Genomic DNA, 20508 nt, shown 5'->3' on the forward strand with positions numbered 1-20508 from the left:
TACGGGGTGAGTGGGGCTTTATATAAAATAACCATGAGGAGGCTGTATAAAAAAATTATGAATTAACTGTTTGGTAGGATAAACTAGGGAATATTTTAGGGAACAGGAGAATGTGTTAGTTTCTGAATTTTTAATGCCACTACATGAGTTCACTGCAAAGGGGCCTACTGAGGCTCTGCCGCCCAGATGCCTACTGAAACCTGGAGCCGACCCTGACTCCTTGCCACTATGATGTGTAGAGCACTGGCAGTTTTCACCATGAAGTTCACGTTTCACAGATTAAACTTGCTTGTCTGAAACAAGCCTTAGCTGTAGAACAACAGTGGATCAATGCTAAGAAAATTGTCCTGACCAAGGAAAACCCACGGGGGCCATTGCTAGGAATCTATAGTATAACTTGGCACGCATTCTAATACAAATGTGATGTCTGAATTGGGAAATTTATTTGAGCGAAAATATAAATAAGCACATGATCACAGCATGTCCTGCTGCATATAATTTAGGCTTACAATTGTATTGTGTGGGTGAACCATAAGGCCATGTTCAGACGTAGTAGATTTGTCGTTCATTCTTGTGTGGAATAGCTGCAGATTTTCATTGTGGTAAATTTCTGGTGAATCACTAGCTCATTCCCACCATAAAATTTACTTGTAAGACTTACACATTTTTCTACAAATGTGACATGTCTCAACTTTCCCAAATAGATAAGGAGCATTTCCTTTACATTAATGTACTGTCTATGGCAGACCTGGAGATACTCTTTGTAGCCACTTTCTTAAATAGATGCTGGTCCATTTAAGGGATCTCCTAATAGCGTAATGAAGAGGATTATTCATTCATAGTCTGATTGTCTTTCATATATCATATCCATTAATGTCATCACAATCCTGTCCTAAATATGAGAAGTCATCCATACAGTGGATTTATCAGTGGAAAACCTAGCTTCATCCTCAGCCATCTATAGGCCCTTGTTTGTCCTGTACATTCTGTCTTTTCCCCTCAGGCTGCCCTATACTTAGATGCTGACTCATTGTAACACACTTTGCTGGTACATTGCTGTATAACGCATATTAGGATGTGACAAAATCACAGCTTAAAGGAGCAATACATATTATGTACACCTCTTAGAATTCCACATAGCTTCTGTAAGGAGTAAGATATGTTCTATGATCTTTAGTCAGTCAATGGAGCCAGTCAGCCCGTTTTGGTTGGAAACAAGGAGAAAGAAAGAGTTAATAAAATAGGAGATTAGACAGACTGCCCTTTTTTGTATGATGTGTATTATTGATAATACTTTACTTGGGGTTACTTCCTCCAAAATTTCTTGATCAGGATTAGGGATTGAAAAACTATATATTTGCTTGTGGACCCCTTTTTAAAGGGAACCTGTAATCAGCAATGGGCCTAATAAAGCAGTACCAGAATATTGTCAAGGAGCATAACAACTTCTAGTTTTTGTTTCTTTCATGGTCAAGTGTGGTTGCATCATCCAGAAAATCAACTTTGAAATGAGATGTGAATTGGTTGTATAAAGTCAGTCATAACACTGAAGTCAAGGTGGGTAATTCAGAATGCCTCCCCCTCTGTGATTGACATGGTGCATCGGACTTCAGATGATCTGGTTAGTAATGTATCTGGATGCAGGACCACCAATAACATTGAAGGGGCTTTCTAAGGAAAAGAGAGCTTGACTTCAGTCTTAAAATCTATATTTTTGCAATTTAAAAAAAAAAAATCGAATATGTGATAAATCTGGCTTTATGCGGTGTTGCACTAGCAGTGGTTCTATGTTTCAGTCACTATTTCTGATTAGTGGAAAAAGGCCCTATAAGCAAAAAAGGTTATGGGTCTGGGGCTGAGCTACGGTACCAGGCACATCCACAACTGTATGTACTGCAATGTGGTTGTGTTCTCAATAAAGGTCACAAGCAATTTATTCTAAGGTTTTGGACCCTGACAATAACATTCTACAGGCAGTTTTTATAAGGTAAATCCTTTAATTTACAGATTTGTCTCTTTCTATTTGTTCAGGTCAATGATATTTGACTTGAGGACACTATTTTTAGGATTGTCGTTCTTAAAGAATTGCAGACCTCAGGTGTCCCTGGGAGTTATCATCTAAGTGTATTTTGACAGTAATCTGACACGAAGTCTCTAAAGAGGAGCAAATTAATTATTTCTCCTTCGTTTATACAATTTAATTAGTGTATTGATAAAACAATATTATGGTATCTTTATGACCTGACCAGCTCATTTTATGAATACCTTTTGTACAGGGAATAAAAATATGACAGAATAATTGGACACATGGTTATATTATTTCTCGGTTATAGCAGAAGCATAGTTATGGCTGTAAAAATAATAGAGAGGTCATTCTTTTCTCCTGTATGCCTCTCTGCAAGATAAGACTATGCATGGATTGTTTCTTCTGTAGTCTGTAAACATGGAGCCTGTGCGCCACTTTCCTGTCGAACAAGCCCTGAAATAATCACAATTCTTGACACAACACCAGAAATTGCGATTATTTCCCCCCTTACTCCACTTGACATGGAGGGCGGCTGGCTGAGGTTAAAGTACAATTCTACGGCATGTAGGACATTATAGATAAGTACTGAGCAGTATGGCAGGTAATCCAGCATTAAATTATAAAACTCACTGGAAGCTACTGCATTATTCCCTATTGTTTTCCTTTGACTTCTGTGGGTTAATTGTAACCTTCCTATCCCTCATTGAGTTCAGAGTAAGGGTGCATTCACATGGACGTATGCCCACCCTGGGGGCTGTTTTCAGGTGCATTGGAAAGGAGAAGAGGTGGACGCTGCCCACCCCTCCTCTCTCCATAGAAAATAATGGCGTACAGCATTTCTTAGAGCCACATATAGAGCGTGCTCTATCTTTTTTGTGGCTACTGAATGGTACAGTGAACATTTGTACTGAGCATGGGCACAATATCGGTCCCATCACATACACCATGACGTCAGCTGCTTGACATCATGGTGTGTGCTGATGGCGGCGCAAACACCATGATGTCGGCAAGCGGCTGACGTCATGGTGTATGCAACAGGATCGCATGGGGAGCCAAAGACAGAGCCGAAGCTGGAGACAGAAGACCTGTGGGGGCGTTGGAAAGGTGAGTACAGAGTTTTTTTTCATTGACTTGAGTTTAAGCCGACATATTTTGTGCTGAAAAACACGGCTTATAGTATATTTGAGAAGTATATATGATATCGAGTATAAATGGTAAGAATCTCTATGTATCCATAAATGGGTTCACTGAAAAATCCCTGATGTGAAAAAAAAAGCCCATGTGAAACCACCCTTAGAGTGCAGCTCTAGAGTCAGGGCAAGGAAAGAAACTATTCCATCAGGAAAAATGTAGTGAAGGAACCATGCCTATTTATTGTTTATTAATTTATCGCTTATTTTTCAAAATTATATCAGAATTTTCCAAATACAGCAATTAAAAGCATAAAGGATCATTGCTATCCTGATAACATACTGACCCAAACTGACCCATTTATTTCTATGTGCCTATTTCATCAATTATTTTTCACAGACCTCCATAGAAGTCAACACATCCGTGAAAAAATGGACAGCACATGGATGACATCCATATTCGGCTGAATGAGCCCTAACTTTCCTCCTTCTCCTTGCATCCTTGTCTTCCCTTGTCTCTTGTCCTTTCCTGCCAGATAATCACTGCACATAGATATACGATATTACACACCTTGATTTGTAGCAGGACAACTGGTGGGATGTTTTCTATGTAGAGCACTGATAAACACAGTGATATATAGGCAATAGGGTATTATCTCTTAATTAGGGGTCTTTAGAGACTCAGATGAGATACAATTTCTTAAACTGACAATATTTTTCTCTAATAATTGAAGATTATCTGCAGAAAGCTGCAAAAACAAGAGAGATTGGCAATGTGCCTGGGTCCTCTTGTTATGTCCTACACAGGGATTGTGGTTTATAAATCTTGGGATTATTTAACATAACTCAAGGAAATGAACTCTTGCCATATGACCTTTAGATCTCGCTGGGCTAATACTACTGACTTTATTCCTCCACATCTTACTGTGCATGGGAAGTTTTAAAATAGAACCTGATCCAATAAAAAGTTAAATCTGTGTTTTTTGAAGTATTTTCGAGTATAAGCCGAGGGTGGGAAATGCATTGATCACAGACCCCCCCAGTATAAAGCCAGCAAGCCCCCAGTAGTATATAGCCAGCAAGTCCCCAGTAGTATATAGCCGGCCAGCCCTCATTAGTATATAGCCAGCAAGTCCCCAGTAGTATATAGCCAGCAAGTCCCCAGTAGTATATAGCCAGCCTGCCCCCAGTAGTATATAGCCAGCCAGCCCCCTGTAGTATACAGGCAGCCTGCACCCTGTAGTATACAGCCAGCCCAGCCTTCCCCCAGCAGTATACAGCCAGCCCAGCCTGCCCCCTGTAGTATACAGCCAGCCCAGCCTGCCCCCAGTAGTATACAGCCAGCCCAGCCTGCCCCAGTAGTATACAGCCAGCCCAGCCTGCCCCCAGTAGTATACAGACAGCCCAGCCTGCCCCCAGTAGTATACAGCCAGCCCAGCCTGCCCCCAGTAGTATACAGCCAGCCTGCCCCCAGTAGTATACAGCCAGACCAGCCTACCCCCAGTAGTATACAGCCAGCCCAGCCTGCCCCCAGTAGTATACAGCGAGCCCAGCCTGCCCCAAGTAGTATACAGCCAGCCCAGCCTGCCCCCAGTAGTATACAGCCAGCCCAGCCTGCCCCCAGTAGTATACAGCCAGCCTGCCCCCAGTAGTATACAGCCAGCCTGCCCCCAGTAGTATACAGCCAGCCCAGCCTGCCCCCAGTAGTATACAGCCAGCCCAGCCTGCCCACAGTAGTATACAGCCAGCCCAGCCTGCCCCCAGTAGTATACAGCCAGCGCAGCCTGCCCCGTGTAGTATACAACCAGCCCAGCCTGCCCCGTGTAGTATACAGCCAGCCCAGCACAAAAAAAATATGATATACTCTCCCCCAATGTCCGAGCTGCTCCCACGATGTCCGTGCGGCTGCTCTTCTGTCTTTCACGCCCGACTCCTGGCAATGACGTTCCCGGCCGGCAGGCACATAGTATGACGCGGCCGCTGCTGACGTCATACTATGCGGCGGCCGGGAGATAAACATAGCGGCGCCCTACAGGATGTTACCAAAGAAAGAAGACAGAAGAGGACCCGCGCTGGCATCGGGGGAGCAGCACGGACATTGGAGGAGCAGCACAGCTCATTGGGGGCCGCCAGAGAGTGACTATATAAGTTGTTTTTTTAAGTGCTGGGCTGGCTGTATTGACTCGTGTATAAGCCGAGTTGAGGATTTTCAGCACATTTTTTGTGCTGAAAAACTTGGCTTATACACGAGTATATATGGTACATTCACTTGAGGACCTTTACCAACTGGGCTCAATATAAAGTTCCTGTACATTATGGCCTGATACAATTAGGTACTTTAGGTACTATATGACAGTAATATGTAGTTTATTTATTTAGTTGAACAGGTAGTCACCAGGTTATGTACAAGATTTTGTTTTGTCCCAGTGACAATTGTATTTTCACAATTTTGTGATGCCATGGGAACAAGGATGATCAATAAAGCTACATTACAGACACCTTACAGCTGATCATTTCAGCCTGGGAGTAAAGTAAACCATCCTGAGAGCTTCACCAGAGGTCACAGTGGGCAGAGAGGTCCATCTGTAACTAGAGGTCATCTCTAAGTCAGGTGTCCTTGAAGGGAACCTGTCATCAGCAATTGACCTAAAACAACCACTACCAGAATGTTGTCAAGCAGCATAACACCTTTTTGTGTTTGTTTCTTTCATGGTCCAGTTTGGTGGCTTCATCCTGAAAATCAACTTTGAAGTGAGCAGTGAGAAGTGAAGAAGGAGGAGAGTTTAACACTGAAATGAAGGTGGGGAGGAATGCCTCCTTCTGTGACATCATGGATCAAACTTCAACAGATCTGTTAAGTGATGTCTCTGGATGAAGGACTATCAATTACATTGTATGGGGTATTCTGAGGAAGGGAGAGCTTGACTTCAGTGTTAAAATCTCCACCTCTTTGACTTTATACAATCAACTTGCATCTCACTTCAAAGTTGATTTTCTGGATGATGCCACCACACTGGGTAATGAAAGAAACAAAATCTGGAAGGTGTTCAGCTTCTTGACAAATTACTGGTAGTGGTTTATTAGGTCAATTTCTGAAGACAAGTTCCCTTTAAGTAAGGGACTGCCTGTAACTGTATAAAGGCCTCTTATGCAGAAATCAACACCCATCAGCCATGGGAGCTTTAGCTGTCTTCACAAAAAAATTCAATGGATTGCACCAAGAATCCATGGATTTTTTAAAATAAATTTTACTTTCTGAAGCAACCCCAAAGTGGTAAATATAATAATTTTCTTACCTGTGCTTCAACTAAAAGTTGTCTCATAATGATCATGGACTTCTTTAAAGACTCCTTCTCAGCTGGATGGAAGATGTCCTCATTGTCCTCCAAAGCTGATGGTTTGGCCACAATAAAGTGTGATATTTGGTCATTCAAGGTATGGAGCGACTTCACAGCTGCAATACAAGGCAATGGATGTGTTATTCATGAGATCAATGCCGCTACATTTATCTTTTGTCCTGTGAAACTTATGCCAAGATTGCTAGCTGTCTGTAGAAGCACCTATAAATTGCAGGCAATATACTGTATTACAAATCTGAGTAGGCTCAAGCTACCTGCCAGACACTGAGACTACAATTTTAATAGCCTGAATGAATAGCCATGTAATTTATGACTCCGTCAGAGGGGATCACTTCTAGTAGGCCTTGTAGTCTGAAAAAAGTATAGATTAATTCAATCAACTGTCTCCTTGTTACTGTATTTTGTAATACTTTGAAGTTATAACCTGGCATGTAGCACCATATTTGGAAACACTAAGCCGTTGGCTAAGATAAAGCCAGAAGCTTGAATTGATTTTACTGAACTTATGTCTTATCCATTCATCCTTCTAGTGCTCCAAAGTGGTCATGAACTGTATTAAACCACACTGACAATTGTGTTGTGATGGTCTAAAGGTACCTTACCCTTGCCTTGCACTAAAAAATGAACAGACCATAGAATGCATTAACAAACCTCAAATACACCTTGACATACTCTAGAGCAGTGGTGGCGAACCCATGGCACTCATATCCCTATCTATGAGCAACTAGGCCATCACCCCATCTCAGAGTTAAACAGCGTGGACTCAAGAAACACTTTTGCTGTTGAAGGCTGCTCAGAACATGTTACATTCAGCGCTATATTGAAGCAACACATCCTTGGCTGTGTGGAGGGCTGGATTATCATTGAAGCTCCTGCTTTGGGCCTAACAGTTCATTGTGTTCAGGGTCCCTGGAGAGAAGCTACAATCATAATCCAAATTTTCCTCCTTATTTCTACTGTATTGGTGTCCACAGTATGCCAATACGATTGGAAGCTGTGACAGAGCAGGGGCAATAAGCTACAGCTTAAATTGCCATGTTGACACTGATAAATAAGTGGATTTGCATTGTAAATTGGGCACTCTATCTATAAAAGGTTCACCATCACTGCTCTAAAGCATCTGAAAGGAACACCCGAGCATACTTTTTTACAGACCACTACACACCCAGAACCCTAAAAGAAAAACAATACACATCAACAGAGACAACTAGAGATGAGCGAGCACTAAAATGCTCGGGTGCTCGTTATTCGAGACGAACTTTTCCAGATGCTCGAGTGCTCGTCTCGAATAACGAGCCCCATTGAAGTCAATGGGAGACTCGAGCATTTTTCAAAGGGACTATGGTTCGGGAATAAAATGTGTTAATTAATTGAAAAAGAATGTCTTCTGATAAGTGATCAGATGTATGCAAACATCTGCAATCTATTCTTCACTGTTCCGCGCGTATATTATCTCCCGACAAGTTAGCAGATGTGAAGAACAGTGAAGAATAGAATAAAAACAGTGAACACAGGATCATTTAAGTGAAAAACACAGTGAAGAATAGATTGCAGATGTTCAGCACATCTGCTTACTTGTCGGGACATACGCTGTCCCGGGATCCGCTGCTCTTCTTCCACTGAAGTCTCCCCGTGCTGCCCGATGTCTCCGTGCTGCTCCCCGATGTCTCCGTGCCGCTGCCCGATGTCTCCGTGCCGCACCCCGATGTCTCCGTGCCGCACCCCGATGTCTCCGTGCCGCACCCCCATGTCTCCGTGCCGCTCCCCCATGTCTCCGTGCCGCTGCCCCATGTCTCCGTGCTGCCGCTGCCCCATGTCTCCGTGCCGCTGCCCCATGTCTCCGTGCTGCCGCTGCCCCATGTCTCCGTGCCGATGCCCCATGTCTCCATGCTGCCGCTGCCCCATGTCTACGTGCCGATGCTCCATGTCTCCATGCTGACGCTGCCCCATGTCTCCGTGCCGATGCCCCATGTCTCCATGCTGCCGCTGCCCCATGTCTACGTGCCGATGCCCCATGTCTCCATGCTGCCGCTGCCCCATGTCTCCGTGCCACTGCCCCATGTCTCCATGCTGCCGCTGCCCCATGTCTCCGTGCCGCTGCCCCATGTCTCCGTGCTGCCGCTGCCCCATGTCTCCGTGCTGCCGCTGCCCCATGTCTCCGTGCTGCCGCTGCCCCATGTCTCCGTGCCGATGCCCCATGTCTCCATGCTGCCGCTGCCCCATGTCTCCGTGCCGATGCCCCATGTCTCCATGCTGCCGCTGCCCCATGTCTCCGTGCCGCTGCCCCATGTCTCCGTGCCGCTGCCCCATGTCTCCGTGCCGATGCCCCATGTCTCCGTGCTGCCGCTGCCCCATGTCTCCGTGCCGATGCCCCATGTCTCCGTGCTGCCGATGCCCCATGTCTCCGTGCTGCCGCTGCCCCATGTCTCCGTGCCGCCTCTGCCCCGGTGTCTCTGTGCTGCTCCCCGGTGTCTCTGTGCTGCTCCCTGGTGTCTCTGTGCTGCTCCCCGGTGTCTTTGTGCTGCTCCCCGGTGTCTCTGTGCTGCTCCCTGGTGTCTCTGTGCTGCTCTCTGGTGTCTCTGTGCTGCTCACCGTGTTCTTCAATGTGTTCTTCACATACTATTTTGTTCGCACCGTTCCGCGCGCATCTCCCGACAAGTAAGCAGATGTGCCGAACATCTGTAATCTATTCTTCACTGTGTTTTTCACTGTGTTTTTCACTTAAATGATCCTGTGTTCACTGTTTTTATTCTATTCTTCACTGTTCTTCACTGTGTTTTTTTAATTAAATGCTTGATCTCGAGCAGGGGAAATACTCGTCCGAGCAACGAGCCGTTTCGAGTACCTTAATACTCGAACGAGCATCAAGCTCGGACGAGCATACTCGCTCATCTCTAGAGACAACCAATTTTTTCTACATACAGCTGCAATGTAAAAGAGAACAAAATGTCTCAAGCATCATTTAATAGACTGCAGCAGATGTCACCAGCACAAATTTACAGAGCCCAGTGACTTTAAGAGGCTTCAAAAGTCCTCAGCCTTCAGGAGTCAAAAACACTTCCTTCCCAAAACAATTCCAATCACGTTAATGATCTCCAGGAAACCCTGGTATCATTCTACTGCACCTGGCAAAAGTCCCCCGTGTGGGATACCTTAGTGCATATCAATGGATCCCACTTTTCAACATATCCACACACCTCTAAAGAGACCTCTAAAAGATTGAAAACCTTTATGAAACCCAAGCCTATGTCATCAAGTACCCAACAAACCATAGCACCACTTAACCCACAAACAGAACTCAGCACCTTCAAGGGCCCCAGAGACCCAAGCAACTTTCCGGAGACTAAAACAAATCAGCCCTTCAGCAAACAACATATCACATCAATGATCCCTAAGAAAACCTGGAACCTTTACACAAACCCCCAGCACCTTTCAAGAGAACCCAGAACTCTTTTAGATATCTCAGGGTGCGGTCACACGTTGCAGTTACAACTGCATCGCAATTAGTTTTGAGGTGGTTTTAGGTGCATTTTTGTTAATTTAACAGGTGAATAACATAAACTCAATATGTGAATTTGATTTTGAAGGGGAAACCTGTTCCACAAATGTCATTCACCTGTTAAATTAACAAAACTGCCCCTAAAACTACCTCAAAGCGGATTGCGATGCAGTTTTAACTGCAATGTGTGATCGTACCCTTAGTCTATATCAATAAAGTCAGGACATATTAATGGACCTAAACAAAGGCTGCTGGTGCCATTAACATGCAACAGCTGTATTAGAGAGCCCAGTTTACAGACTCTATCAGCCTCAACCAGCCTCAGACCTCCTCACGCTCCACCTGAGCGTGCAGAAGTATGACCATAGTTTGTTTGAAAACTGTTTTTATTGAAGCACATAAATAAAAATCAGTTACAGCTTAATACATGTCTCGTGCCTCCTTTTTAACATAGAAAACAGAAAATGGTACAATGCTGATTATACAGAGTCTCTTTTTGTCCGTGTCTTCTGTGCTGCTAAAGCACAGTACCCAGAAAGCTACAGCGAAACCACTACATACCATTGAGTACTTACAATAAAGGTATAGTAAGGTCTTATCTTGGGTGTCAGATAGGTACAGGTTTAACTGGTGAAAGGGGGGGGGATTAGAGTTATGGAGGAGCTGGGGGGGGGGGGGGGATGGAAGGAAATGGAATGGTTGTCCGGCAAAACAATAAACTCACTGTTGTATATTCGTACTATCTTGCTCTCGATAAGTTTTCCATGATAGCCATAATTTAAGAAATTTACTTCTCGTGCCACTTTCCCAATGTGCTAGCTCCTCAAAGCTATATGTTTCCTCTACTTTTTTCCTCCCACTGTATCATAGTGGGTGCGTAATCCTTTCTCCACAATAAAGGAATCAAAAGTTTAGCCACTGCCAACAGATGAGAAAGCAGAGAGTGTCTCCTCCAGGTAAATGTCGTACTCGGGGCATGAAACAAGACAACCGTTGGGGACATTGGAACCTTAGAAGAGCATATTGTGTTAATTGTGTTCTGGTGTGAATGTTGCTCCTAAATCCGATTTCCACGCTATAAGGAATGAGAGTTTTGGTACCTCATGGATTTTCAAAATTGCCCGGTGAGCCAATGCAAAAACCCCTTTACTATCTTGTTGGGTGGAACTTAATGGGGCAGATTTACTTACCCGTCCCTGCGCGATCCCTGAGGTGCGTTCCCCGACTCCACTGCACAGCTGCCGCGATTCACTAAGATCGTGCGCCTGATATCCTGCTGTGTCGCTCCCCCGATCAGGTCCACTGGAGTTCACCTTCTTCTTCCTGGTGCATGTAAGTGCTTGATCTTGTGACACAAATTCAAAGTTAAATCCCGCGGTTTGTCCGAATCCGTCTGATCGTCCGACGACCTGCCCTCCTGATTTCTGTCTCATGAAAGCAGGCGCCAATGCACCAAGATTGCGTACAACACCCCGGCGTGATCCCCGAAAAGTCAGAAAACTCGAAGAAAGTGCGGCCGCAGGACCCTTAGTAAATAAGCCCCAATGTTTCCAACCAAGTGAGTTTTCCGTGAGTATGATTTGCAAGAAGTGAGAAAATCTTGTTTGTGTATAAAGTTAGTAAGAGATAATCCTGTTTTCCTTAATAAGTCTGCCTCCATTGCTGTACTCAAACCCTTAAAGAAAGTCTGAAATGAATACCCCTTCAGGTGTGTCCAAAAAAAAGTTTAAAAGTATGACCATAATTGAGGACAAAGAAGCCACATTTTTTCTTGTCTGTTGAGAAATGTATAAATACTTGACAGGCAAATTTCGGAAAATTGTGTGAAAAATCTGCTCTACTATAACTTCTAGCAACATGGTATTGATCAGCTATTCTAAGATATGGAGAATAAACTTCATCATCTTCAACCAAATGTCTGACCTGGGCCTGCACCTTTAAGAGGTTGTTGAAGATTACAAGAAATACAGCACCTCACCTGCCCCTGGGAAGATGCTGTTGCTCATCTCAATGAAAGTGTATAGGGATAGATAGCCACACACAATGCAACCTGTAAAGAAGCATGGCACGGTTATTTGGGTTTAAGTCCTAGGAGATGAATGTTTTTCTAGCCCCTTTGGATCTCATTTATATCTCACATTTCGTTATAATGAATAAGTCACATTCAAAGACCCAAGTCTCTACTCAACCACTGCAGTGAAGCAGAGGAGGATCTAGCGTACCATCTGAAGGATAAATCTGGCAATTTAACGTGATTTACATAAAGCTGTGCTTTTTCATTTCTGCCTGACTTCGGTGACCCCTATTTATAATGCAGGAACAGAAGTCTGCAGATGCAGTAAAAATTTAAGCGCTGAAATTATATTTTGTTAGACTAATCTCTCGTACTGCTTACTTGATGTTTTACAATAAAGTACAGAGAAAAACGTCCCTTTCCATTTGTATTTACTTTAGCTCTTTGATTCACTAAGTTCTTAGTCTACAACAGGATTTATAAAGGCGCATTAGAGGCATCAAGACTTAATAAGCGAATACTAGACCAACAATTTTAATGTACGATGTCTTCGTTGGTTGAAAGAAATGAGGTGAAGGGCGTGAGACCAACATCCTGTTATCCATGACAGTGACGGGATCGCAACAGTGTTCTACTATATTCTGGGAGTTTCAGTATTACCCTGAAAAAGAAGTTTGAAAGCAGCATGGATCTTAGCAGTAAAGAGTCATGGGGGCGGAGAAGATTCATTCTGACATGTCAAATTTCTTGTGCTGATTTAACTATGGGCCATCAATCAAGACAGAAGGGGATGGGATTGTGACGCTTCATCACCGTTTGAACATTTGAGCACCAAAGACCCCAATACCCAGGTAGCTCAAAATCAGGCTCATTGTAAATCAGCACATTGTAATGAAGGGGTTAAAACGAAATAGCCTTGGGTCTTCGGAAGACCCGAGGCTACCATGGAAACGGATCGCAGGTAAGGTGGCGGCGGCCATGTGCCGCTATCTTTTTGAGGCTGCCATGGCTGCTATCTTTTTGAGGCAGCCATCGCTGTGAAAACACCCGCGGGTGTTACCGGTAAGCCTTTGCTGCAATATGCATGAAAAGACATTAGAAAGTATCAGAAGACCAATACTAGGTATCCCCAGAATGACGAATACATGGCCACTACAGACTAGACTGAACCATCTTCTATTGACTTATTACAATGAGTATCCCCAGTTGTGCAGCTTTTGATATTAACCAGTACCAATCCAATCTGATATTTGGATGGGTCATTAATAGTTATATGCTTAGAAAAAACTTGAATTAATTCTATAATATAAAAAGCTCCCTCTAGGGGTAGCTAAGGATGAAAATAATGTTATCATTTTGCTATTGCAGCTCTGTACCAGAAAAATAAAGCTTGGACCACCATAAATGTATAAAAACAAAAAAAAATAGTACATAATAGTGTCCCTGGTGTTAAAAAGGTTATGATAAAGTTGGATGTGGAACAGAACTATATTATTTCATAACAGTGAATTCTGAAGAAAGTGAATTCAATGTTCCTTGTTTTTCCTATGTCTTCCAGCTAAGATGATCCCATTACATAATGGATACATTGGTGGTTCCCATGGTAACCTAAGTCGCCCTTCCGAGGCTGTTTATAAACAGTATCTATAGACATAGAAAGTGTATTCATTACTGTGAATGCTGCCTTTGTGATTTCGAGTGTACATATTTCTCATCCCAGTTTCTTGGCTTATTGGGCTTTTATCTGAGCCTGTCTGCCTCTCCATCGCCTTGTTTACCAGCCACAATATGTACAGTAAATGAGACATAAATGCTCTAACACATTCTATCGCCCTAAACCACAAAATGAGCACTTTGACGCTTAGTGGTCTTTTATTACGGCTTGGTTTTATGAGTCAGAAAGGCATTTACAAATAAGGATAAGTGCGGAAAGAAGCAAAAATTGCATGTCGGTAATTACCATGCCAGTCCGAGGCGTTATTTATACCCAGTTATGTCGTTGGCAGAGGTAGACAAATTTTAGTAATACTTAATGTTAGACAGAGCAGATGCAGAGGAGCCGTCACATTGGGCTTTTATGTCTACGCTGGCATTACTTTATATGACATTGTTATTTGTCTGTAGGAATATATGGGCATAAATAATCCAAAGGTATATGAACACAGCATGCACACAATTTATGAATGTACATTATATATCTGCACCATTGCTGCTGTCCAGATGCTATTAAGCTGCAGAATAGATCGTTCAATCATTGAATAAAACAAAGAACGTTCCCTGCTTCCATTCGCCATATAGTGTTTAAAAAGTTTACAACTAAATCACTGTTTCCTTCTCCGTAAAAGAATATTGCCTTTGTGGTATTGCATCCCATGGACTCATAATCTTATGAATTCCCTCGCTGTGTCTTATAACAAACAACCGTATCACAATAGCCAGAAAAACATTTCCTTTTTATTCTTTTTGGCCTTCCATTCTAGTACAGTACTGAAGTAATATTTCTAAAATTGTGTGGCAAATAAACAAAATAAACATTCATATCCTATTATTATATGTTGTTTAATCTGATGCACCCTAATTTTAACCATATGTTATCTATACAGTGGGAAAAGTAAGTATTTGATTCTAGAGAAAGAATGGAGTAATCAGTAATATTTATTGCAGGTACACTTCACCTGTGAGAGACAGAATCTAAATAAAAATCCAGAAAATCACATTGTATGATTTTTTTTTTTAAAAAAAGCTGCCTACGATGTCGTAGAAGGGCGTGGATCAATTATCATGGCAGCCTACAGTCTCATAGAGACTCGATTGACCTGCCATGGATTGTAAAGTTACTATATACTGCAATACAGTAGTATTGCATTATATAGTATGAGCAATCAAACCCTGCAGGGTTAAAATACCCTAGGGCAGTGGTGGCGAACCTATGGTACGGGTGCAAGAGTTGGCACTCGGAGCCATTTCTGTGGGCACTCAGACCATCGCCCCAGGACAGAGTTCACCAAATAGGACCAAATCTTCCTGCAGTCCTAGGCAATTTAAGCAACACTTCTTTGGAACTGCTGGAAAAGTGAGAAGGTGCTGACAGAGCTGCATTATCTTTGAAGCTCATCCTGCTGGACCCTCCATTATTTCTCTACAGAGAGACCCTGGTGAGAAGCTACAATGAGAGTCTGATTTGCCCTCCTTTCAACTGTATTGGTGGCCTCAAGGGGCCGATACGATTGAAAGATGTGGAAGAACAAGTAGCGATAAGTTACTGCTTAAAATGCCATGTTGGCACTTCACTGTAATTAAGTGGATTTTGGTTGTAGTTTAGGCACTCTGTCTCCAAAAGGTTCTCCATCACTGCCCTAGGGGGTCTGAAATAATAGTAAACAAAATGTAAAAAAATTTAAAAAAGGAAAAGTTTAAATCACCTCCCTTTCCCTAGAACACATATAAAAATAAATAATACATTTCCATCCATGAACACTGTAACGGAAAAAGGAGCTCAAATGTCCGAATAGCCACTTTTTCGCCATTTTTCCATCCAGGAATATTTGTATTAAAAAATGATCAAAAGACAAATAGGTTCTAAATTGATGAAACCTTACATAGGTATCTACACCAAAGTGTGAAAAAGTTATTGGCCTCAAAATATGGCAACATGGCAAATATTTTTTTTTGTACAAAAGATTAAAATATCTACTAAAAAGAAATCTAGTAAAAGCTAATAAAAGCAATATATCCTGCGTACCCCCTCTAGCAGCATCTGTCCTTTTTAAAAATTCGTATGCTCTGGATTGTACAAAAATGGCTTTTTAAATAATGTAAATTAGCCTAAACAAGGGCATAAGAAGCTAAAAAAAGATCAGATCCTGCTAGATCATGTAAGTGTGCTTGGTTTACAATGTTTCATCCTGGTGGTAGATGTCGTGATTATCTAAAAAATCCATCGGTTAAGAATTGTGTACAACATAAAATAACCCCACTGCTCTGCTATTTTCCCTCCTATAAAGATTGTGAGCCCCAAGGGCAGGGTCTTCCTTGTACTTGCTGTACAATAGAAGAAAGGGGCAGCACTCACTATTCACAATATCTTCCTTATACTTGTCCCAGTGTAACAGGCCAGAGTATACCCCCAGCCCACACTATACCCGACCTAGCCCAGATTATACCCCGGGTATACTTTGGCCCAGGCCTAATTATACCCCGTGTATAAAGTGGCCTAGGCCAGAGTATACCCGCCCAGGCCAGAGTATATCCCCATCAGTGAAGGTATGATTTACACAACAATTACTTCATTTTACTACATTTTATCAGGGATTCATTTCTGGTAAGTTAAATAAGAAACCTAAGTATTCAAAAGCATAACCATCACTGTCAGGCTGCGTTCCCACATTGAGGTTTCAAAAACCCCATTCACATTGCCACATATAGACATTTCTTGAATTACATATTATTAAGATAATGTCCCAGTGTGACGATAATTTCTCATAAATGTCACCATTTTGTCCCATAGTTGTCCTTGGATACAACTGTTTACTGACATGTATTGTAAACATGGTGTTCACACAGACATTGCGTTAACTTAATTGTGATGTAAACCTGTTCACATTTTATTTACATAAACATGATTTACAATAATGTGATGTTAACACAATGTAAACATGGTGTAACTGTAAAGTGTAGGAATGCAGGCTTTTATTGTGTTCACATAGCGTTTATGTAAATGTGGTATAAATATTGGGGCACATTTACTAAGGGTTCGCGGACCGCATTTTCATCGGGTTTCCCGACTTTTTCCGTTTTGCATCGCATTTAACTGGGTTTTTTGTTGGCGCACGTGATTGGAGTTTGGGGCAATCGCGCCGACTTTCATGCGACAAAAAACGGGGGCGTGGCCGTCAGACAACCTGACTGATTTGGACTAATCGCGGGATTTAACATTCAAAACTGTTTGCAAGCCATTCACTTACATGCACAGGGAAGAAGATGGTGTAACTGACCGGGGAAGCGACACATGCAGGAAATTGGACGCACGATCTTAGTGAATCGCGGCAGGTCCGAATCCTTGTCAGTCAATGCACCTCGGGGATCACGACGGGATGGGTAAGTAAATGTGTAAATGTGCCCCATTGGGGCTCATTTACTAAGGGTCTGATTTGCGCTGAATTACCACAGGATTTTGGCGCCCGCGATCGGATTTTGGTGCTTTCACCTTTGGACAACCCCACGGATTTGGAAAAACTGCGGAATTTAAAAAAGAATTTGTGTTGCAAGATCAGCACTTACATGCACCGGGAAGAAACAGGTGAACTGCGGCGGACCTCGGCCCAGCAGCGACTCCTGCTGGATATCGGGCGCACGGACCTTAGTGAATCCCGGCAGACCCGAATTCTCGTCGGAGAACGCGGCACTGGATCGCGACTGGACCGGGTAAGTAAATGTGTTCAAACCGCATTTACATAGACACGGTTTACATCAATGTTTACGGTTGCAGTATAAACATTGAGGGAGAGTATTAATGTGTCAATCTTTAGACCAGTGAAGAGTAGAACTAGACAGATCTCTGCTGCACCAGATTTATCCTTGTGTCTAATACTGGACGATTAATCTGGTGCAGTTATGGTGAGTTATGCTTTGTACCTCCTTTTAGGTGGTCTAGTTTGCTGTTCCACAATATTGAATTTTCTGGTATACATACAGAATTTTCTGGTGTACATACAGAATTTTCTGGAAATGGGTTATTTCTGTCGCAGGACACAAGGACACACCCCTTTTTCATAGGAGTTGGAAAACAGCCTACAATTGGTCTAAAACCTTTACTATTGCTGTGTGGTGCACAGCATTTGGGGTGCAAATCACTCTAGTTTAATGGCATAGACACACTGATAAATCTCCTCCTTTGTGTTCACATTGCTTTTACATAAATGTGGTTTAATTAAGGCGATGTTAATGAAAAGGTATACTCTGGGTATAATCTTGGACAGGGTTATTCTGGCTTGCTACACCGGTTCAGTCTAGTCTCTCTTATGCTTTTCGTACAAAGAATGGGATTTCACATGTATAGTATCATGTGCTTAATGTGCCTCTATAAATAAATTAATAATAATCATAATAATAATATTAATAATAATACATGCTCATTTTAATAAAGGAGCTAGTTGTCTGGTCCTCTATATTGTATGTTGTGTATTTTAGTAACGCAGATATTCTTAATCGTGCTGATTTCATTACTGGTGGCGGCTGATAAATAATATGAGAAAAATTTACTTTCCTCAGATAATATCATTGCAGCAGATAGGAGAGGTGGCATGGGCATTAGAATTCAAGGACGTCGGAGAGAAAGGTCAGTGATAATTAAAGACAGCCTGGCGCACATAAAACAAGCTCTTAGAATAGCAGTGATCCCAGTAATAATCATTCTTAGTTATATTTTCGCTCAGTAGATTGGCTGAGAGCCAGTGTTCTGTGGCACCCTTGGTTTTATCGGTGGCCTGAAGATCTACAAATAGCATTGGATGAAACTAGCATTGCTTCAGATGTGAAGAGTTCAGGTAGTTCTCCCATGTGAAAGGCATAGAAGTCTAAACGCAAACTTCTTTTTTTCTGGTGAAGAACATTGGTGAAAAATTATTAAGCCTTCTCCATCATAAAACTGGCAGAGAAGACATGAAAATCTCCCTATCTATGCTAATTTTCAGCTGTTTCCATCCCACACACCATTTTGGGCATGTCAGAGAGTGGATCGGGCAGGGGCATAAGTGCTGGCCCACCTGATTTACTATAAATTGTAGCTGCGCGCCCTCGTCCGAGTACCCGGCGTTCTGCGCATGCGCAGTAGCGCTGGCCTCGGAGCTACGGCCGCGCACCCGTAGGCCTGCGTTCTGCGCATGAAGATTACCTGGTGGCGGTGGAACGAGGCTACTGGGGCGTGGAGTAGCCGCGACTAGTAGCCTCATGTCCGGCTACTCCACGCCCCAGTAGCTGCTTAAAAAATTAGCATATAAAGTCATTAAAGTTTACAAAAGGATAGCCGGGACGTAAGGATTAGCCCAAAAAGGGCTATCCTTACGTCCCATTCATCCACCTACCACCCGTTCTACCTTTATAGGTAGAATCGTGGTGGTAGGTGCCCTTTAAGCAGAAATCTTTGCCAGATCAGACCTAGTCCAAACAAGTCTGACATGGCGGAGACAGTGCCTACATCTACTAATAAGCCAGAGCCTCTTAGTAGATTTGGGCGCTGGAACGTTGGTGGGGGGAAATGGAATTTTGGCATTGGAAATACCAGTCTTAATAAATTCCCCCCATTGTGCCTTCTCATGTTGATCACAATACTAACTAATAGATAGGGGGGAAATTTATTAAGGATGGTGTCAGGAACCTTGCTTCTTGCTGACTGGATCTGACTTAGGTTCAGGGAGGGAATCTGCCAGGTCTCACTGGATCGTGCTCTGACAGCTCTCTGCCCTCCAAGAACTTGAGTGATTTAGCTGCCCCCACTTGTCATATATAGACTGATGAGACACCTAAGATATATTATGTAACAATATTAGATTACACTCCCAAATTAAACAATCAATGTAGGTAACATCTCCTCAGAGTTATGGAATCGTTAGAACACAAGAAGGCTCTTATTAAATGGATGTTTAATATCAAAAGGACAGTGCTTACAAATAAAAAGTGTTATTATACATATAATACATACAATGTAAAAAACAACAGTTTGGTAAAATGAAAAGGGATAAAAAACAAAACTTAATACTTTTGTCTGGTGCATAGGGAAGCCGAAAAACGTGATCAAACGGTCCATCTGGGACACCCAAAGAATGACCATTTTTTAGCTGTAGACTTTAATCTAAATAGATTCTAAGATTCCCTAAGCACCCCCCTGCTTGTGATGACACCAGGAGGCCTGGCATATGATAATTGCCCTTTATCACTAGGAGGTGTGAACCAACCTTGTATGCCTCAGAATCTTTCCTGGCTGATATCTTGCCCTGTGGGAATCCTGTAAACTTGGCTGTAATTCCAGCCTTTTCCACATAATATCCCGCACGCATGATGATTTTAGTGTTAATAGTGTAGGGGTTATGTAATTGCTTCCTGTTGTAGTGAATCCACCTCTTCGCCGTTGACATAGTTACTGTAGAAGCCCATCTGTACTTATTAGAGATATTGGTTTATGCCACATTTTCCTTTGATCTATAAATCCAGATGTGGATTTATATCTGTGATCTTTAGTGAGTAGGCCACAACCTATATTTGAAATAGTGAAAGGATGTAGGGTGGCTCTTCTCCCCCCTACATTAATTTAATGAGTCTTTCTCTCTCTCTCTCTATCTCTCTCTCTCTCTCATAATTTAGATCTTATCACTACAGATGGCATTTGAACATAATATACCAAAAGGTGAGCTCCAAGATTTCAGCTATAGTCTCTGTTGATTAAGGCCAGGGCATTCAGTCCAAAAGACTACCGGAAGGGGTGA

The 20508-nt window shown here is 42.6% G+C and overlaps 1 protein-coding gene across 6 annotated transcripts in view; it reads right to left on the bottom strand.

Annotated features, from left to right (window-relative positions):
- KAZN (kazrin, periplakin interacting protein) overlaps positions 1–20508 on the bottom strand; it is a 415360-nt gene that overhangs the window by 300266 nt on the left and 94586 nt on the right. For all 6 annotated transcript variants that reach the window (XM_072156132.1, XM_072156131.1, XM_072156136.1 and 3 more), the window contains exon 2: positions 6453–6610. In XM_072156132.1, coding sequence (XP_072012233.1) covers positions 6453–6610 — 158 coding nt within the window. The remainder of the gene's footprint in view (positions 1–6452; positions 6611–20508) is intronic.

This window comes from Engystomops pustulosus, chromosome 6 (assembly GCF_040894005.1).
Source record: "Engystomops pustulosus chromosome 6, aEngPut4.maternal, whole genome shotgun sequence".
Classification (NCBI taxonomy): Eukaryota; Metazoa; Chordata; class Amphibia; order Anura; family Leptodactylidae; genus Engystomops; species Engystomops pustulosus.